The sequence below is a fragment of the Zalophus californianus genome, chromosome 3 (genome assembly GCF_009762305.2).
Source record: "Zalophus californianus isolate mZalCal1 chromosome 3, mZalCal1.pri.v2, whole genome shotgun sequence".
Taxonomy (NCBI): Eukaryota; Metazoa; Chordata; class Mammalia; order Carnivora; family Otariidae; genus Zalophus; species Zalophus californianus.
Window position 1 is genome coordinate 60,847,508 of NC_045597.1, and position 22,368 is coordinate 60,869,875.

The 22,368-nt window shown below is 43.0% G+C and overlaps 1 protein-coding gene across 1 annotated transcript in view; it reads left to right on the plus strand.

Moving 5' to 3' along the window:
• FAM124A (family with sequence similarity 124 member A) overlaps positions 1-22,368 on the plus strand; it is a 114,328-nt gene that overhangs the window by 24,823 nt on the left and 67,137 nt on the right. The window contains exon 3 of the mRNA XM_027588064.1: positions 2,773-3,506. Within this exon, the coding sequence (XP_027443865.1) occupies positions 2,773-3,506 (734 nt within the window). The remainder of the gene's footprint in view (positions 1-2,772; positions 3,507-22,368) is intronic.

The window sequence follows — 22,368 nt, forward strand, 5'->3', positions numbered from 1 at the left end:
TGTCTGAGGTTGGCTAATACAGACTGGGCTCAGCTTGGGCAGCTGTGATCCATGTATATCTCTTCCTGCTTTCTGGAACCAGGAAACCAATGGGCTAGCTTCTCATGGACATGTCAGAAGCACAAGAAGGCAGGCCCAAACACACGTCACCACTGTGTCTTTCTGTTGGCCACAGTTAGGCATATGGTTGATGGTGTCCGAAGTCAAAGGGTGGGGAAATGCACTTCACCCAATAGTGGGAGGAACTATAAAGTCCCAGGGCAGAGAGCAAGGAGACAGGGCAAGATAAAGAATGAGGGCCAATAATGCAATCTCCTCTACTGCCAAGTCTGGTGATCTCTTGTCTAGACTGTTTACTCATCTTCTGACTTCTTACTTTGCTCCCCCGACTAGTGCCCCACGTCCCTTTATTAAAACTTTCCACTGCCCCTTATCACTACCAAATTGAGCTGAAGCCCTCTATAACTTGGTGCTAGTCCATTTTTCCTGCTGCATCTGTTGCCATGTTTCAGAATTACTCACCACCCCCTTCCAAATGTGCTTGTTTTTTTGTACAGTTCTGTGCCTTCATAAACCATCTTCCCTCTTCCTGCAGTGATCTCCCCCATGTTTGAGGTTATTATGAGTGAGATGTTTACCCTTCAAGGCCCAGTTCACGTGGTGCCTCCTCCAGAAAACCTCCCCAGAAGCACTCTGGAGGAAACGTTGCTCCTTCCTTTGTCCCGTGGTAGTAAATTGGAATTACATCATGCTCATATTTAACTCATACAAATTCAAGACTACATGCTCAGCCAGAGGGGGCGGGGGTTGAACAATGCCCTACCATTCTAGTCCATGATCATGGAAGTACTAAGACTTGACTTTGCTTTTACCTTGGTCATCCTTATGTTTCAGAAGCCTCTTGTAGGGTGAAAGGCACAGCCTGCTGAGTGGGGGTCTAGTGCTTACTGATGCAAGACTATTCTTTTATAACACAAGCCATTCAGCCAGAGGAACACCTATCTGGCTGCATTGTCTTGCTGCAAGTAGGACCTTCAATGCTATATTGGAAATTCAAGGGACTTTCAGGGGTAATATTGTCTCTGGGTAATTTTTACTTCAGGGTGACTTTAGAATCTCACCCCTGCCTAAAATGCTACTCTACTGTATTTCCTATAGGCACATATCAGATTGAATTTTAATTTTTTATGACTGTGTTTATGAAGTTATTTGTGGCTTATGGTTCTTCAGAGGGCTACTGCTGTGGGTGTGCAGGTTGTACACTGCACAACTCTAAGGGAGCAGCACTATTCACACTGGAGGCTATGTAAACAGACTCCCATAAGACTCGATGATACCAGCTTCCTTGTCTCTCCAGTGCCTGATACATATTGATTGCTCAACAAATGTGTAAATAAATGAGTAAATAAGAAGGGCAACAACAAACTGAATTAACTATTCCCAAGTGAAATAATTTAACAGAGTTGAGATGAAAATTCAGACAGGTTTTGATCCAACAAAATTGAAACTATGTTATCACAGATGAATATGATGAAATATACCTGCAAGCCCATTTGGCATGTCTTACAAAGCTAGAAAAAAAATTATCCTGTAAATTGATTGAGGTTATTGTTCCTAAAAGCACATCACACTTCTCAAACATTATTGACTGCATGATTGACTTCTACCTAATACCCTAGTGGACATTGTGAGGCATGTGTGTGATGACAGATCTACATTCTAGCTGAATCTAGCCCCCCAAGTCACAATAGACCTAAAGATTTCTTGATTTCCCTTGGATGAGTCGTAAAGCCTGTAAAGATGCAAATAGAGTCACCTTTTAAAAGAACAAGCCTCTGATCATGTTATCTGAGAAAATATGCTGAATATTTCTGAATTAGAAATACGCCAGTGTGGCCAGCAAACTGTTCACCCTGCAGGATAGTGTTGCCAAGTTAAATGGTCAACTTCACCCTTGGAATTCAGTGCTTCCAGATGTTCTTTCTGCCAGAGACATCGGGAGGGTAAACAAACCATTCAAGATGTGTGGGCTTCTGGGTGGACGTGGCCTGAGAAGAAGCCCAAAGACAGCATTCCACAGACAGCAATGGTCCCACCATGCTCCCCCAGCCCAAACCACAGCCCCAGTAAGTGGCCTCAGCAAGAACACTGTGCCTCCTACCCTGCCTCACCCCCGTGTTCCTCCGTATCGTTCTTTCCAGCAGCTAGATGGTCACAACCAGACCACCCCAGCATCAGTCCACTGTTGGCCGTATGCCTCTCCAGCCAGGGCTTTATCTGTCAGCACAGCACCTAGCATGAGGCATGAAGAAAGGATTCCATAAATGTTTGTGAAGTGAATGAACAAGAAAAACCAATGCAAAAAGCAAATCCGAGGAGTGCAGTGGTAGAGGGACCATTTGGGGGGTAAGGCCCTGCAGTTGCTTTGGGAAATATTAAATGGTATACCCTGAACGCGACAGCATCTTTTCTAATGGCCGTGTTATCCCTTCCAGATCAGTGGAGATTTGACTGGAAGTACACTCAACCTGGTGCAGTGCGGGGGGCGGTTCTCCTAGCCCTGCCCACTTTGGGGGCTATTCCTAGCAATAATACTTCTCTCGTGTTTGGGCTGCCAGGGTTTTTGTGGGCAAACTTGGGATCCGAAAATCCTAATGATCGCAGAGTCAGTTCAGTGAGCCCTTAGCTTCTCTTCCTGTCACTGCCTTGCTTGTCATCACAGGATACTTTTAATGACATAGTCATCGTTTGTTTTTCTTCTTGTGCCTCTAGGTGAGCTCTCGGTGGAGGAGGCGCAGGACCCTTTCCTGGTTAGCATCCACATCATTGCAGACCCGGGGGAATCCCAACCCCTGCAGGAGGCCATCGACAAGGTCTTGGCTTGGATCCACCCAGACCTGCAGCTGTTCCGGGTCTCAGAAAGGCGGGCGTCCCGGCGGCGGCGGAAGCCCTGGAAGGTGGCGCAGCCGGCGCTGGCCGTGGTTCTCTTCCTTCAGGAGGAGTATGGCGAGGAGCAGATCCTGCAGCTGCACCGCACGCTGCAGCGGCCGCCCTGGCGCCACCACCACACGGAGCGCGTGCCCGGCAGGTTCCTGCCCTACCTGCCCTGCAGCCAGGACTTCTTCACGCTGGCCCCCGGGACCGCGCTGTGGGCCATTCGGCCCGTGCACTACGGCAAGGAAATCGTGCGCTTCACTATCTACTGTCGCCATGACAACTACGCCGACATCCTCAAGTTCTACGAGCTGATCCTCCGGCGCAGCCCCAGCCAGAGGAAGACGGACTTCTGCATCTTCCCCATTTTCTCCAATCTGGATGTGGACATCCAGTTCTCCCTGAAAAGGCTACCCTGTGACCAGACCCCCGTCCCTACCGACTCCTCGGTGCTGGAGTTCCGGGTCAAGGACATCGGTGAGCTCGTGCCTCTCTTGCCCAACCCCTGCAGCCCCATCAGTGAGGGCCGCTGGCAGACAGAGGACCTCGACGGGAACAAGATCCTCCTGCAGGTACCTGGGGGAAGTCTGTCTTTCTGTCTGTGTCTACCTCCCTGTCTTTTGGGGGGGTGGGGAACAGAGAAACAAGTGGGTTGGCTCTGCCAGAAACCCCAGTTACCCCAGTACCTGGTAAAGAGCAATGAGTTAAGAAAAAGGAGGGATCCGTGGCCCCCTGTCTGGCTCTTAGACAAAGTCAAGGTGTCCGCACGCTGCCTAAACAGAAGAGGCATCAAGGGCTCTTTGCGTTGGTTGTTTTCACTTGGCTGCCTTGGCTGTGTGCCTCAGCAAGCAACTGCCAGGTCCTCTGTGGCACCTCTTCACCTGCTGTTTGAGCCGCCACTGAATGCTTGTGGTCCTTGGGGATTGCAGATGAGCTTATATCCCAGGGACCTTGCTATTTAAGATTCCTGAATCTACTCCCTCACACTTAGGGAGTTTTTACCAGTGTATTCTTCACTTCCACAAAGAACCTTCAGGAAAACCCAGCTCTTAGAAAACTGTAGAATATATTGAGAGAAGATAGATGTCTCCTTCTTTCCTCTCGTGCCTCCCCACCATCCATCCATCCACCCTTCTGCTAGGCAGTAAGTAGGTTGTTAAAATCCAGTGATCACTTAAGAAATTACTTTCTCATAAATATTTTAAGAAGTAAGCGATGCCTTTGGAGTTTTTGGTTTCAGTAAGCTTGGGAAGAGGTGAATGAGTACATTTTAAGGGAACGGGTGTAGTAAACTGCCCTGTTCCTCTGTGGTTAATCCTTCATTCAGTTCCTGGACCCCTTTTCTCCTCCCATCCTTCCAGTGGTTGCCTAACACTCTTTCAGGATCATTCATTATTAATTAATTATCAAGAATTCAAAATTCAGCACATAGACTTAAGAATGTCCCACGCCTGGCCCGACCTGATAAATGCTGTCTAAACCCAGGCTTTCTGGAATTAGCATGTAAAACAAGTCCAAGCATATAGGACTTCGGTTTTTGTTTTTTTTGTTTTGTTTTGTTTTGTTTTGTTTTTTTAAACGTCTGGCTCAGGCATCTCTGTTTTCCCATTTAGCTACCTGGAAGGAGAAGGTTGATAGTGCATTAAGGGCCATTATCTTGAAAGGTGCTGATCGTAGTTACTGAAATCACAAGTAGTTACTCAAATCACTCAAACCACAGCTTCATAGTTTTACTTGATTTTGACATCAAACATCAGAACTGTAATCCACATATCACAAAATGAAGTGAGAACTTGGCACATGTCAAAAAACTGGTTAAAACTACAGCTGGGCCACTTTGCTCAAGTCAGAAAGGTCACCTCTGAGACATTTACTGTTTATAGGACATAGATAATTTTTTGATTTTCCTTTGAACTATACAGATAAGAAACTAAATATCACTTTATTCAGTGAACCGAATGCTAGCTTGCATTTGCTCTATAGTCTTTTTTGAAATGTAAGAACAAAATTCTTCTGTGTTTGAAGACTCACAATGCCGTATGCAAAATATCATGCAGTTAAATAAGTAAAAGTAAATGGAAGGATTTTGTTTATACTAAAAGACCAAAATAAATAAATGTGATTGTTTTGAAGGGACTTCTTCCTTTTTTGGCAGTAATTAGAATACTTTTTCGCTCGATGCCTGTAATAACGTAAGTGAAAGAACAAAGTATAAAAACTTGGCCTGGACCATGCTCAAAGGAACCATTGAAAGAATATTTCGAAGAAGAATCACACATTTAAATGGTTATAAAATCTGTACAGGTGGAGGCTTATGAAGTTCGAGCATTAAAGTGTGAAAAGAGTAGGAAAAAAGATTTGTATCTTGGGTCTCAAGAATGCAGGTCTTTGTTCAATATAGTAATATGTCGAGGAGGTAAATTAATGTGGACAGAAATGACTAATAGCCCCCTCATAATTCTTGATGATGACCCATTTGTATAGGTTACTGGGACTGAATCACTGCAGAGAGCAACCTTCTGCTCTAGCATGAAATATGCACCTGCTTGGCTCTTTAACTTACTTTTAAGTATAAAAATTTATGTCTCAGTCTTTAGCAAAATTAAGATATTTAAGTCATGGACAGGGACCCCACTGAGAGAATGCCTTTTAACCACATCGTCCTTAGCAGTATATGTTTCCTGAGTTATATTTTCAATTATAATTTTTAATATAAATGTTTTTGTTCAGTTGGGTGGAGTTATACGCTGGAACGCATCTTGGTTGGTAGTTTTTAGTTGCTTGCTTAAAATATAGATAGAATTTTATTTCCTCATCCTGCCCCATGAACATTCCATATTCCAGAGACCTCCTCCTCTGATTTAATTCCTCTGGAAGACAAAAGATGAAAGGTTTTTTTCTGGGGGCTACGCAGCCTTTTATAAGAATTTGGAATGTTTTTGACCTAAGATCTGTTAAGATGGAAAGAAAGACTTCCTCCTCCTAAAACTCTTTCTTGGCACTGCCTGATCGGGGGGGAAGCAAGGAAGAGGAGGGTGGGGAGTTGCTAGCATCAGAAGTTGCCCAAGATCCCTCTGGAAAAATGCATCCTAGAAATTTGCATTAATGCTCGATGATGCTAAAGTGCAGCTTTTTGGAGTCATGGTCCATGTTCTGTAAATCTTTCCATATCCTGTAAAGCTAAACTAACATTGTGCCTTGGACCCAACAGGTTCTCTTTATATGTTTCCCTTTACTTTTTTTTTTTTAAGATTTTATTTATTTATTTGACAGAGAGAGACAGTGAGAGCAGGAACACAAGCAGGGGGAGTGGGAGAGGGAGAAGCAGGCTTCCCGCTGAGCAGGGAGCCCGATACGGGGCTCGATCCCAGGACCCTGGGATCATGACCTGAGCCTAAGGCAGATGCTCAACGACTGAGCCACCCAGGCGCCCGATGTTTCCCTTTACTTTTTATTGAAGAATAGTATAAATAATATATGGAAAAGTGCATATATCATAAACACACAGCTCAATGAATTTATACAAATTGAACATTTGTGTAAGCAGCACCCAGCTGAAGAAATGGAACAGAGAAACAGAAGAGAAGGCCTCTCCCCAACTCCTGTTGGGGATGCTCTTCCTGTAAATGACGCCCTTCCCTTAAATGAACATATTAATTACTCTATTTTGCACAAAAGGGGGAAGAAGTACCTAGTCAAATGGGGAATGTGTGTATGTTATCTTTTTTTTGTACTTATAAGTAGAGCTCACATTTTAAAAAGATTTAAGATAGCTGACAAGAAGTTTAATAAAAATAATTAGACAGCAAAGGGACTTGAAGTAGATGGAATATATTGATAGGAAAGTCGGATAAACCAAAAGTGACATCCAAACCACATGCATTTCCCATATGGTGTCTAGAGCTAATTGGTAGCCACTAGCCCCATGTGGCCATTTAAATTTAAAATTTGAATTAATTAAAATGCAAAATTCAGTTTCTCTGTCTTACTAAATCCATTTCTCTGTCTTAATACAAAAGACATTTTCTCAGTCCTACTAAACCACACGCGGCTAGTGGCTACCATAATGGGTAGCACAGATATAGAAAATTTCCATCATTACAGAAAGTTCTGTTGGACAACATTCTTCCATCAATAGTCCCCATATTTGACTTGAAGTTCTCTAGCAGCAGAAACAAAGTGTACAATCATCAGTGATAGGATTTAGGGTCCATGAAGTAAAAATACACCATGTTTAAGATGCACAAGTACTCGTGGTTCTGAGTCCTGGGAGCAGTGCCCCCCACTTTCCCGTGTCCACAGTGGAGTCAACAGCCCACCTTCAGCAGTACCTCTAGAATAACTGCACCAAGGCCTCACAAACCTCTTTCTTATATGGTGCCTGCAGAGTGGGCCACAGTGCCTGGCCAAGTGTAGCGCAGCAAAACCACTGCACAGAGGAACGGTGGGCAAAACAAAGTGGTCCCCACCACTCCTGAGGACTTGGCTTAATCCCAGAGGGAGGGATACATCTTCAGATAATCTCCCCAGATTTGTTTTCTCTTAGGCAGGCTTTTGGTACATAGTTAACAGTGAGCTTGGCTTTCTTATTCCCTGCCAAGTGCCTGTAGTACACCTGTACCATGTAGCTAGTCAAGCAGAGTCATAGGTCCTGCACCTCAGCCAATCTGAGTCGTGTGCTGACATCTTCTTAGTGAGCTCCCAGGAACCTGATAAGGGCACAGGCCTCAGTGGAAGGCTACTTGCCTCCTTTGGAGGCCTGCCATGGGAATGCCATGGGCTGGGCCAAAGCTCTCCTTAAGAAATGATTCGGGGTCCCCCCCAAACACACAGACAAAAGCACAGCTGAGGGCCCAAAGCTCAGTCCCACAACGAGAACGCAACTGCAGCTCTAGGCTGGGAGATGTTGAAAGCAGATGGCTCTGCATCGTCAGAGAAACAAGGTAATTTAACAATGGCGTCTAAGTCTTTGAAAGTCTCTTTTCATAGAGGATGGTCACCAGCTGTTTGTGTCTGCATAAGGCAAAAGAGGAAATTAGTTTAAAACAAAAGGATTTAAGTAAGATTTAAAAGGCAAGAAATCTGACACACAGAATTGTTAAGAGTTGCCTGGCTCAACATCTGGGACTTTCTTCGCTGGAGAGCTTTTAAGGTCTCATCCACGCCAACTAGTTTGTCTTCTTCACAAAGCAAGGGGCTTGACTAGACAGTCCATCTCGGGATACCAGGAACACCAGCGCTGTTGAGGGCGGGGAGACAGATGCTGATGGGGATGCAATCGAGGGATTGAGTGGGCTCCAGAGACTTCATAAAAATGTTCCACTGGGGTAAAATACACATAACAATAAAACTTAACCATCCTAACCATCTTTAAGTGTACAGTTCAGTTAAGTACTTCACACTCTTGTGCAAATATCACCACCACCATCTCCAAACTCCAGCACTCTTTCCATCTTGCAAAACTGAAACTCTACCCATTAAACAACCCCCACTTCCTCCACCCCCAGCCCCTGGCAACCAGCACTCTGCTTTCTGTCTCAAATGAATTTGACTACTCTAGGTAGCTCACATAAGTGGAATCATACAGTATTTGTCTTTCCATAACTGTCTTATTTCACTCAGCATAATGTCTTCAAGGTTCATCCATGTGTTAGCACAGGTTAGGATTTCCTTCCTTCCTAGGTCTAATATTCCATTTAAGAATATGCCGCATTTTGTTTATCCACTCATCTGTTGATGGACACTGGAGTTGCATCCCCCTTTGGGCTATTGTGAATAATGCTGCTATGAACATGGGTGTACAAATATCTTTTGGAGTTCCTACTTTTACTTCTTTCGGGCATATACCCAGAAGTGCAATTGCCAGGTCCGATGGTAATTTCGTGTTTGATTTTTTGTAGGGAGGAACTACCATACTGTTTTCCATAGCGACTGTGCCATTTTCTACTTCTGCCAACAATGCACAGGGTGAGACTTATTTTTTAAGAAAGCAGAGAAAGGCTTGCTCTTTGTGAGGTCATAGCAAATCATTCTTCTACTTTATGAGGTTGGAAAGAACAGAGCAAACATTGAAGTGAGGCTTGTTTTGTTATGATTCACCCCATGCACTCCAGAACTAGACTCTACAGCAGAAATTTTGAACCTGCCATCCTTGGACCCTAAGCACAGTTTGTGTGCATGTGTTTATGTGCATTACTGGAAAAGGTGCATCAGATCTGTCTCTTTCAAGATTAAGACTCTCCAGAGGCTTCTTGCAGCCCTTGCAATTCCTTCCAGATCTTCACCAAGGCCTAAGGCTTTACATCAGCTGGCCACTACTTACCTCTCAAGCTTTATCTCCCACTTCCCTCCCCTCTTGCTCCCTTATGCCTTCCACATTGGCCTACTTTCTGTTCCTCAGATGTAGCAAGCTCACTCCTGCCTCAGGACCTTTGCACCTACTGTTCTGTCCACCTGGAATGATCTCCTCCAAGATCGTCACATGGCAGGTTCCTTCTCATCATTCAGGTTTCAGAGATGCCTTCTCTGTCTGCCCCAATTAAAGTAGCTCCCTTTCTCTGACCCCGGCACTCTCTATTATATTATCTTTTTTTTTTCTTCACTTACTACTATCCAAAATTATTTTGTATATGTATCTATTTTCTTGTATATTATCTGTCTCTAATAGATTGTCAAATGAATGAATGAATGAATGAATGAATGAATTTGAGGTTAGGGAAGGGGACCTAGAGCCATGAATCTCAAATGGGTGCATAACCACCCTACAGCCTCTTATGTCTGGGTTGTGATCCCATGTTGAAGGAAGAGACTTTGGCCAACATTTACTGGACAGCCCCTCTGTACCAACACTGTCCCTCCCTACTCCCTTCAGCAGCTCACCATCCAGTGGAGGCAGCAGTCATGCAAACCAAAAAATCCAGCAGAATGTTCCAGGTGCTGTGATTTAAATTACTCCTACAGGGTAGTGTGTGGCACAGGCTTTGCAGAGTCAGATGTATTGGGGTTGGACCCTAACTCTCTTAACTTACTAGCTGAGTGACACCAGACATGTGACATTACATTGCTAAGACTGTTTTCTAATCTGAACAGTTGGGATACTAATTCTTACTTTGCAGAGTTACTCAGACACTTAGAAAGAATGCCTTTGAGGTGCCACTCAGCACCCATGAACCAGTGAACGGTAGCTGTTGTTACACAAAGGGTGGGTTGGTTGATGCTGGCCAGGGGCCAGAGGGTCACGAGAGGCTTCTTAGCAGAACCGATGCCTGAGCTGAGCTGAGCTGAGGGTGGCCATGGGTCCGGGATATCCAGGGGAGCCCCAGGACAGCAACAGGCACAAAGGCCCAGGCAGAGCTGCTGGACCCCGGGGCAGTGGTCAGGGTTCTGGGCTGCCATCAGAGGGCAGGGGGGCACCCGGGGAGAAACCAACCCAAGAAAAGGCAAACTGGGGGTGCCTGGGTGGCTCAGTCATTAAGCATCTGCGTTCGGCTCAGGTCATGATCCCGGGGTCCTGGGATCGAGCCCCGCATCGGGCTCCCTGCTCCGCGGGAAGCCTGCTTCTCCCTCTGCCCCTTCACCACACTTGTGCTGTCTCTCTCTCTCACTCTTGCTGTCTCTTAAATAAATAGATAAAATCATTAAAAAAAAAAAAAAAGGCAAACCATTCTTCGGATGCTCAGGACAAAAACGCCAGAGTCATTTTGAGGTTTTCCTGTGTTTATTCCACTTGCAGAATACATGCAGAATCTGCCCGCTTCTCGCCACTGCCACCTCTGCCACTGGCCACTGGCATTGCCCCAGGAGCCCCTGAGTGGCTCTTTATTTCTGCAGCCCATTCTCCACTGCACAGCTGGAGGACCCTTCAAAGCATAAGTGAGACCTGCACCTCCTTGGCCCAGACCCCCGGGGGCCGCCCGTCCCATCCCACATCCAATATGAGCTGTTTCCCGGGTGGCCGGCAGGCCCGGTGCTGCGCTGTTCTCGCCTCTCCCGCCTCACTCTGCCCAGCCCCCTGCCTCGCTGTCCACCCTTCAGAATACCCTGGGCCTCTCCGTCCCCTCTGCCTAGGCCACCACCGCCCTCCCCCACCCCCACCCCCACCCCAGTGGCCACATGGCTGCTCCCGCAGGCCCCTGGGTCTCCACTCCATGAGCCCTCCTGAGCAAGGCCTGCCCGGCCAGCCTGTCCCCTATGCTCTCAAGCGCAGACTCACCAGCAGCCCTGCTCCCGGCCCTGCTTGCTCTTCCTCCTTTTAACATGCTCTATGTTGACTCAACGTAAGCACCTTGAGGGCAGCGACTCTATTTGATTTGCCCACTGGTGTATCCCTCGTGCCCCGAATAGTGTCTGGCACAGATCCAACACTCGGTGTTCAAATGCGTAACAGAAGGAAAGACGGAAGGGGGGAGAAGGGGGAGACTTGGGGCGGTTTCGGGCCTGCCCGGTGGAGGCAGACTGAGGAGCAGCAGAAGCCTGGGCATGGCTGCTAGGAGGAGACGGAGGACAAGGGGGGACGCAGAGGGACCAGGGCCCAGAGGAGGACATCAGGCCGGGAGGCACAGAGGGGAGCATTCACTGGGCCGTGGTATATGCTGGCCGACTCCAGTGGGACTTGAGCCATGGAACATTGGGCAGAGGGCAAAGAGGAAGTGTGGATGGCCTCCCCTGGCCTCTCCCTGCCCCTCACGCCAGGGCCCACTTCTCTTCCACACAGAGAACAGCGGTCATGCTGACAGGAGCCCCGCTGCCCCTCCATCAGGCCATGGGAGCGGCCTTCTCCCAGGGGAGCCTAGAAGAGGAAGGGAGGGCCCAGCCAGCGTCTCTGCGAAAGCCAAAGACACACACAGCAGTAGTATGGCACCTCTGCTCCTAGCTCCCAGAAACAGGGGCAGACCATCTCCAGTTGGTCAGCTTTTTGCCTGGGTGTGAGCAGACACAGGGAAGAGTTTAGCCCAGAAGTAATCACGATGTGATCATGAACATTAATTGCTCGCTGAGAAGGTGCTACTGGGGCTAACTACTCCGGTACCTTACTTTACCCTCTAGGCATTTCTACCAAAGGGGACCATACGAACCCCGACCCTGCAGATGCCCACCCTGAGATTTAGATCCGGTAACTGCCGCTCCCAGTTATTATTGGGTCAGGGGCCAGCAATGATCCTAGACACATCTCACTCATGAGTGCATGTTGGTTGTGCTGTCCCCTGTCCTTTTCTGGGGGACCCAGTAGGGGCCTAGACATTCCCTCTGCCAGTGCTTCTCAAACTTCAGCAGGCATGAAAATCGCAGATTCCTGGGGCCCACCTACAGAGATCCTGGTCCAGGAGGTGCAGGGTGGGGACGGAGATCCTGCATTTCCAGCCAGCTCCCGGTGCTGCTGCTGGTCACTCTCTCTGCACCTTCACCAGGCACAGTGTATTCTCAGGTGGGACTACCCAGTTGTTGCTTCATGTTTGATTACCACTGCCCGGGGCACGTTCACCTTTTAAAGTGTATTATAATTATACTTCAGAGCAGGAATAGAACATCAAGAGCACAAGTTGCAAGTTGATGGTGATCGTGTCCCAGTATACACATGTATTGAAGCATTCATTATGTCATACAACTGAAATTAATATAACGTTACATGTCAGCTGTATATCAATTTTTTAAAAAGGAAAAAAGTCAAGTCACAGGTAGTATCTAGAAGGTGAACAGAGCTTCCTAAAACTGTTTTCTTTTTGTTTTGTATTCATCTGAATGGAATTGCTATTGTACTTTTTGCCACTTTATTTTTTTTATTTTATTATGTTAATATTAATCACCTACATTACATAATTAGTTTCTGATGTAGTGTTCCATGATTCATTGTTTGCATATAACACCCAGTGCGCCATTCACTACGTGCCCTCTTTAATACCCCTCACCAGGCTAACCCATCTCCCCTTCCCCCTAGAACCCTCAATTTGTTTCTAAAGTCCATAGTCTCTCATGATTCGACTCCCCATCCAATTTCCCCCCTTCATTTTCCCTTCCTGCTATCTTTTTTTTTTTTTCTTTACCATATAATGTATTATTTGTTTCAGAGGTACAGGTCTGTGATTCAACAGTCTTACACAATACACAGCACTCACCATAGCACATACCCTCCCCAATGTCTATCTCCCAGCCACCCCTTCCCTCTCCACCCCCCACCACTCTAGCAACCCTCAGTTTGTTTCCTGAAATTAAGAATTCCTCATATCAGTGAGATCATATGATACATGTCTTTCTCCGATTGACTTATTTCACCCAGCATAATACCCTCCAGTTTCATCCATGTCATTGCAAATGGCAAGAATTCATTCCTTTTGATGGCTGCATAATATTCCATTGTGTGTATATGTGTGTGTGTGTGTGTGTGTGTGTATATATATATATATATATACACCACTTCTTTATTCATTCATCTGTCAATAGACATCTTGGCTCTTTCCATACTTTTGCTATTGTGGACATTGCTGCTATAAACATCGGGGCGCACATACCCCTTTGGATCCCTACATTTATATCGTTGGGGTAAATACCCAGTAGTGCAATTGCTGGATCGTATGGTAGCTCTATCTTCAACTTTTTGAGGAACCTCCATACTGTTTTCCAGAATGGCTGCACCAGCTTGCATTCCCACCAACAGCGTAGGAGGGTTGCCCTTTTTCCTCATCCCCGCCAACATGTCGTTTCCTGACTTGTTAATTTTAGCCATTCTGACTGGTATGAGGTGGTATCTCATTGAGGTTTTGATTTGGATTTCCCTGATGCCGAGCGATGTTGAGCACTTTTTCATGTGTCTCTCGGCCATTGGATGTCTTTTTTGGAAAAATGTCTGTTCATGTCTTCTGCCCATTTCTTGATTAGATCATTTGTTCTTTGGGTGTTGAGTTTAAGAAGTTCTTTATAGATTTTGGATACTAGCCCTTTATCTGATATGTCATTTGCATATATCTTCTCTCATTCTGTCAATTGTCTTTTGGTTTTGTTGACTTGTTTCTTTTGCTGTGCAAAAGCTTTTTATCTTGATGAAGTCCCAATAGTTCATTTTTGCCCTTCCTTCCCTTGCCTTTGGCAGTGTTTCTAGGAAGAAGTTGCTGTGGCTGAAGTCAAAGAGGTTGCTGCCTGTGTTCTCCATTAGGATTTTGATGGACTCCTGTCTCACATTGAGGTCTTTCAACCATTTGGAGTCTAATTTTGTGTGTGGTGTAAGGAAATGGTCCAGTTTCATTCTTCTGTGTGTGGCTGTCCAATTTTCCCAACACCATTGGTTGAAGAGACTGTCTTTTTTCCACTGGACATTCTTTCCTGTTTTGTTAAAGATGAGTTGACGATAGAGTTGAGGGTCCATTTCTGGGCTCTCGATTCTGTTCCATTGATCTATGTGTCTGTTTTTGTGCCAGTACCGTACTGTCTTGATGATGACAGCTTTGTAATAGAGCTTGAAGTCCGGAATTGTGATGCCGCCAGCTTTGCTTTTTCTTTTTCAACATTCCTCTGGCTATTTGGGGTCTTTTCTGGTTCCATACAAATTTTAGGATTATTTGTTCCAGTGCTTTGAAAAAAGTTGATGGTATTTTGATAGGGATTGCATTGAATGTGTAGATTGCCCTAGGTAGTATTGACATCTTCACAATATTTGTTCTTCTAATCCATTTCTTTGTGTCGTGTCTTCCTCAATTTCTTTCATGAGTATTTTACGTTTTCTGAGTACAGATTCTTTGCCTCTTTGGTTAGATTTATTCCTAGGTATCTTATGGTTTTGGGTGCAATTGTAAATGGGATTGATGCCTTAATATCTCTTTCTTCTGTCTTGTCGTTGGTGTATGGCAATGCCACTGATTTCTGTGCATTGATTTTCTATCATGCCACTCCACTGAATTCCTGTATGAGTTCTAGCAGTTTTGGGGTGGAGTCTTTTGGGTTTTTCACATAAAGTATCATATCATCTGCAAAGAGTGAGAGTTTAACTTCTTCTTTGCCGATTTGGATGCCTTTTATTTCTTTTTGTTGTCTGATTGCTGTGGCTAGGACTTCTAATACTATGTTGAATAGCAGTGGTGATAGTGGACATCCCTGCCAGGTTCCTGACCTCTGGGAGAAAGCTCTCAGTTTTTCCCCATTGAGAATGATACTCGCTGTGGGTTTTTCATAGATGGCTTTTATGATATTGAAGTATGTACCCTCTATCCCTATACTCTGAAGAGTTTTGATCAAGAAAGGATGCTGTACTTTGTCAAATGCTTTTTCTGCATCTATTGAGAGGATCATATGGTTCTTGTTCTTTCTTTTATTAATGTATTGTTTCACATTGATTGATTTGTGGATGTTGAACCAACCTTGCAGCCCAGGGATAAATACCACTTGGTCATCGTGAATAATCCTTTTAATGTACTGTTGGATCCTACTGGCTAGTATTTTGGTGAGAATTTTTGAATCCATGTTCATCAAGGATATTGGTCTGTAATTCTCCTTTTTGATGGGGTCTTTTCTGGTTTTGGGATCAAGGTAATGGTGGCCTCATAAAACGAGTTTGGAAGTTTTCCTTCCATTTCTAGTTTTTGGAACTGTTTCAGATGAACAGGCATTAATTCTTTAAATGTTTGGTAGAATTCTGCTGGGAAACCATCTGGCCCTGGGCTCTTGTTTGTTGGGAGATTTTTGATGACTGCTTCAGTTTCCTTAGTGGTTATAGGTCTGTTCAGGTTTCTATTTCTTCCTGGTTCAGTTTTGGTAGTAGATACGTCTCTAGGAATGCATCCATTTCTTCCAGATTATCTAATTTTCCGGCATAGAGTTGCTCATAATATGTTCTTATAATTGTTTGTATTTCTTTGGTGTTGGTTGTGATCTCTCCTCTTTCATTCATGCTTTTATTTATTTGGGTCGTTTCTCTTTTCTTTTTGATAAGTCTGGCCAGGGCTTTATCAATCTTGTTAATTCTTTCAAAGAACCAGCTCCTAGTTTCGTTGATCTGTTCTACTGTTCTTTTGGTTTCTAGTTCATTGATTTCTGCTCTGATCTTTATTATTTCTCTTCTCCTGCTGGGTTTAGGCTTGATTTGCTGTTCTTTCTCCAGCTCCTTTAGGTGTAGGGTTAGGTTGTGTATTTGAGACCTTTCTTGTTTCTTGAGAAAGGCTTGTATTGCTGTATACTTTCCTCTTAGGACCACCTATGCTGCGTCCCAAAGATTTTGAACAGTTGTGTTTTCATTTTCATTAGTTTCCATGAATTTTTTTAATTCTTCTTTAATTTCCTGGTTGACCCATTCATTCTTCAGTAGGATGCTCTTTAGCCTCCATGTATTTGAGTTCTTTCCGACTTTCCTCTTGTGATTGAGTTCTAGTTTCAAAGCCCTGTGGTCTGAAAATATGCAGGGAATAATCCCAATCTTTTGGTACCGGTTGACACCTGATTTGTGACCTAGGATGTGATCTAATCTGGAGAATGTTCCATGGGCACTAGAGAAGAATGTGTATTCTGTTGCTTTGGGATGGAATATTCTGAATATATCTGTGAAGTCCCTTTGGTCCAGTGTGTCATAAAGTCTTTATTTCCTGGTTGATCTTTTGCTTAGATGATCTGTCCATTTCAGTCAGGGAGGTGTTAAAGCCCCCACTATTATTGTATTGTTGTTGATGTGTTTCTTTGCTTTTGTTACTAATTGGCTTTTATAAGTGGCTGTTCCCATGTTAGGGGCATAGGTATTTACAATTGTTAGGTCTTCTTGTGGATAGACCCTTTAAGTAGGATATAGTGTCCTTCCTCATCTCTTATTACAGTCTTTGGTTTAAAGTCTAATTTGTCTGATATAAGGATTGCCACCCAGCTTTCTTTTGGTGTCCATTAGCATGGTAAATTTTTTCCACCCCCTCACTTTCAATCCGGGGGTGTCTTTGGGCCTAAATGAGTCTCTTGCAGACAGCCTATGGATGGGTCTTGTTTTTTAATCCAATCTGATAGCCTGTGTCTTTTGATTGGGGCATTTAGCCCATTTCCATTTAGGGTAACTATTGAAAGATACGAATTTAGTGCCATTGTATTGCCTGTAAGGTGACTATTACTGTCTGTTGTCTGTGTTCCTTTCTGGTCTGTTACTTTTAGGCTCTCTGCTTAGAGAACCCCTTTCAATATTTCTTGTAGGGCTGGTTTCGTGTTTGCAAATTCCTTTAGTTTTTGTTTGTCCTGGAAGCTTTTTATCTCTTCCTCTATTTTCAATGACAGCCTAGCTGGATACAGTATTCTTGGCTGCATATTTTTCTCAATTTAGTGCTCTGAATATATCATGCCAGTCCTTTCTGGCCTGCCAGGTCTCTGTGGATAGGTCTGTTGCCAGTCTAATGTTTTTACCATTGTAGGTTACAGATGTCTTCTCCTGAGCTGCTTTCAGGATTTTCTCTTTGTCTCTGAGACTCGTAAGTTTTACTGTTAGATGTCGGGGTGTTGATCTATTTTTATCGTTTTTTAAGGGGTTTCTCTGTGCTTCCTGGATTTTGATGCCTGTTTCCTTCCCCAAATTAGGGAAGTTCTCTGCTATAATTTGCTCCAATATACCTTCTGCCCCTCTCTCTCTTTCTTCCTTTTCTGGGATCCCAATTATTCTAATATTTTTTCATCTTATGGTACCACTTATCTCTCAGATTCTGCCCTCGTGATCTAGTAGTTGTTTATCTCTCTTTTTGTCAGCTTCTTTATTTTCCATCATTTGGTCTTCTATAGCACTAATACTCTCTTCTGCCTCATTTATCCTAGCAGTTAGAGCCTCCATTTTTGATTGCACCTCATTAATAGCCTTTTTGATTTCAACTTGGTTAGATTTTAGTTTTTATTTCTCCAGGAAGGGTTTCTCTAATATCTTCCATGCATTTTTCAAGCCAAGCTAGTATCTTTAAAATCATGATTCTGAACTCTAGTTCCAACATCTTACTAATGTCCATATTGATTAGGTCCCTGGCAGTCAGTACTGTCTCTTGTGCTTTTTCTTGAGGTGATTTTTTCCGTCTTGTCATTTTGTCCAGCGGGCAATAGATGAACGAGAGAACAAAATGCTAACAGAGTAACAACGACCCCAGAATAATATACACTAAACAAATCAGAGGAGACCTGAAACCGGGGGAAAGAAAGGGAAAGAAGGAAAAAAGAAAAAAAGATCAAAACAAAACAAAGAAACAAAAACAGAACATGATCAGATGTGATCAGACTGGTGCATAGATCAGTGCCACACACTAGATTTTGAGCATATTTTGGTCTGTTAGAAGAAAGTGCCTCCCAAAATTTTAAAGAGAGAACAATATATATATATATAATATATATATATATTGTATAATATATATATATAATATATATATGTATAATATATATATGTATAATATATATATAATATATATATGTATAATATATATATATAATATATATATGTATAATATATATATAATATATATATACACACACACACACACACCCCCAAAATATGGGTAACTACTATGAAGGGGTAGAATATCACTCTAAAAACGAAAAGTAAAAGAGATTTTTAAAAAAGGGATTGATAAGATGTTGGTTGAAAGAGGGAAAAAGAAAAATTCAAAAAAAAAAGAAAGTTAAGAAAAATTAACTTTGAAAGATTAAAGAATCATGGGAAAAAAGCCATGAATTCTATGTGCTGTATTCCCCTCGCGCTAGAGTTCTGCCATTCTCACTGATCGGTAAACTTGGTCTTGGTGGGCTGTTCTTGCTGATCTTCTGGAGGAGGGGCCTGTTGCCATGGTTCCCAAATGTCCTTGCCAGAGGCAGAATTGCCCCGCCCTTGCCGGGTCCGGGCTAAGGGATCTGCTCAGGTTTGCTCTCGGGAGCTTTGTTCCCTGGGAGCTTTCCGTACAGCTTTGGAGGACGAGAGTGAAAATGGCGGCCTCGCATTCTCCACCCTGGAGGAGCCAAGTACTCGGGGCCCCACTCCTCAGTGCGCCTCCAGTGAAAAGCAGTCAGTCACTCCGTCTCTCTGGTCTCCGGCCGCACTCCTTGCTCACCCGGCCTGTGACCGAGTGTTTCTATCTCTGGCACCTGACCCTGTGTGGAGTCTCCAGAGGAAGGGGAGTCTCCCCGGATCTGCCTCTTGTTGGGTCCCTGCTGGAAGAGCAGTGGCCCAACTGTGCCATGGATCATGGTTTATGGCAACCCCGAGCTGAGAGCCCACTCCTCAGCTCCGTCCTCGCAGCCGGCTTCCCCGCTCTGATACCTGGGAGCTCTGCTGCACTCAGACACCCCCGGTCTTTCTGTGCCCCTGAGGGTCTGAGACTACACTGTCCCAGTGAGCGTTCCACCCCCCACTTAGCCACTGGAGCGACATCCCTCAACGGAGTGGACTTCTAAAAGTTCCGATTTTGTGCTCCGCTGCTCTCTCACTTGCCGGAAGCGGCCAATGGAGGCCCCCTCCCCTGCCATCTATCCTCCCGAATATTTCCTCAGATTCTCTTCTCTGCATGTCCTACCTTCCAGAAAGTGGTCACTTTTCTGTTCAGAGAGTTGCTGCTATTATTTTCTTCGATCTGCTATTGAGTTTGTCGGTGTTCAGAATGGTTTGATCCCTATCTAGCTGAATTCCTGGGACCAGACGAAATTTAGGTCTCCTACTCCTCTGCCATCTTGCTCCTCCCTTTTTTATTTTTATTTTTTTAAAAGATTTTATTCATTTATTTGACAGAGAGAACAAGTAGGCAGAGAGGCAGCCAGAGGGAGAAGGAGAAGCAGGCTCCCCACTGAGCAGGGAGCCCAATGCGGGGCTTGATCCCAGGACCCTGGGATCATGACCTGAGCTGAAGGCAGCAGCTTAACCAACTGAGCCACCCAGGCGCTCCACCTCCCTATCTTTTTTAAATTTTTAAAAAAATTATTTATTTTTATTTTATTTATTTGTTTATTTTGCCTGATTATTCTGGCTCAGACTTCCAGTACAATGTTGAATAGGAGTAATGAGAGTGGGCACCATGGTCTTGTTCCTGATTTTAGAGGAAAAGCTTTCAGTTTTTCACCATTGAGTGTGATGTTCATTGTGGGCTTGTCATAGAAGGCCTTTATCATGTTGAGATATGGTCCCTCTGTACCTAATTTGTTAAGAATTTTTATCATGAAAGGACGTTGAGTTTTGTCATATGCTTCTGCATCTATTGAGATGATCATATGATTCTTCTTTCATTCTATTAATTTATCACATTTATTGATTTGCATATGTTGAAACATCTTGCATCCCAAGGCTAAATCTCACTTGATCATGGCAAATGATCCTTTTAATGTGCCACTGTATTTGGTTTGCTACTATTTTATTGAGAATTTTTGCATCTGTATTTATCATGGATGGGCCTGTTGTTTTCTTGTCGTGTCATTTTCTGGCTTTGTATCTGGGTAATACTGTCCTTGTAAAATGAGTTTGGAAGTATTCCTTTCTCTTCGATGTTTTGGAAGCATTAAGGATTCATGTTAATTCTTTTGTAAATATTTGGTAAGATTCACCTGTGAAGCCATATGGTCCTGGGCTTTTCTTTGTTGGGAGATTTTTGGTTACTGATTCGGTATCCTTACTAGTAATTGATCTTTTTAGATTTTCTATTTCTTAATGATTCAGTAGGTTGTATGTTTCTAAGGTTTTTTTTTTGTTTCTTCTAGATTGTCCAGTTTGTAGTGTTCATAGTAGCTTCTTTTAAATTTCTATAATATCAGTTGTAATGTCTCCTCTTTCATTTATAATTTTGTTTATTTGGATCCTTGATCTTTTTTACTTGGTGTGTCTAAATTTTTGTCTATTTTGTCTTCTTAAAGAACCAACACTAATTTTTGAAATCTTTCCTATTGCTTTCCTTCTTTCTATTTCACATATTTCTGTTCTAGCCTTTAATACTGCCTTCCTTCAGCTAAAGGGCTTAGTTTGCTCTTCTTTGAGGCAGAGTTAAGTTTACTTGATATCGTTCTTGTTGCTTATGTAGGTATTTATTGCTATGAACTTCACTCTTACAACTGCTTTGGTTGCATCCCATAAGTTTTGGTACATTTCCATTTTCATCCCATAAGTTTTGGTATGTTTTCATTTTCATTTGTCTAAAGATACTTATAAATTTCTCCTTTATTATTTGATCCATTGGTTGTTCAAGAGAGCATTGTTTGATTTCCATGTATTAGTGAGTTTAATAGTTTTCCTCATTATTGATTTTAGTTTCATACCATTGTGTTCAGAGAAGATATTGATAGGATTTCAGTCTTCTGGAATTTGCTAAGACTTGTTTAGTGACCTAACATATGGTCTCTCCTAGAAAATTTTTCATGTGTGCTTGAGAAGAGTATGTATTCTGCTTTCTTGGATAGGTTTTTCTGTACATGGCTGTTAGGTCCATTTGGTCCATAATATTGCTCAAAACTGCCATTTCCTTATTGATTCTCTGTGTAGATGGCTAATCCATTGTTAAGAGTGTTTTACAAAGACCCCAACTATTATTTATTGGTGTTTATTTCTGTTAGGTTTTGCTTTATATTTTTAAGTGGACCAATTTTGGGAGTTTAAATATTCAAAATTGCTGTATTTTCTTGAAAGATTGACCCCTTTATCATTATATAATGGCCATTTTTGTATCGTCTTTCCATTATTTGTTTAAAGGCTGTCTTGTTTGATATAAATATAGGTGTCCTTGCTTTTTTTATTTTTTTGATTAACATGTGCTTGAATATCTTTTTCCATTCTTTTACTCTCAGTCTACATGTATCTTTAAGGCTAAAGTCAGTCTCTTGTAGGCAACATATCATTAGATCTTGGTGTTTTTCTTAATACATTCAGCCATTCTCTATCTTTTGATTAGAGAAATTAATCCATTTATGTTTAGAATAATTATTGATAGGTACAATATTTCCATATTGTTCATTGTTTTCTGGCTGTTTTGTAGATCCATTGTTCCTTTTGCTTTTATATATATTTTATATATATTTATGTACATATTTTATATGTATATATACATATGTATTTAAATACATTGATATCTTTCAGGATCAGTATGACTTGACTTCTGTATCATGTTCTTTTGTTTAATTACTGTAGGTTTTTCCCTTACAGTTACCATGAAGCATACATAAAATATCTTACAATTATAACACCCTATTTTATTTATTTTTTTAAGTAATCTCTACCCCCATGATGGGGCTCAAGCCCATGACCCTGAGATCAAGGTTACATGCTTCACCAATTGAGCCAGCCAGGCGCCCCTGTAATGCCCTATTTTAAAGTGATAACAACTTCCATAGCATTCCTAAACTTTACACTTTTACTTCTCCTCCCACTCACATTTATATTTTTGATGTTACACTTTATATATTTTTATACTTTGTATCCCATAACAGATTATTGCAGCTGTGGTTATTTTCACTATGTTTGTTTTTTTAACTTTTAAACTAAAG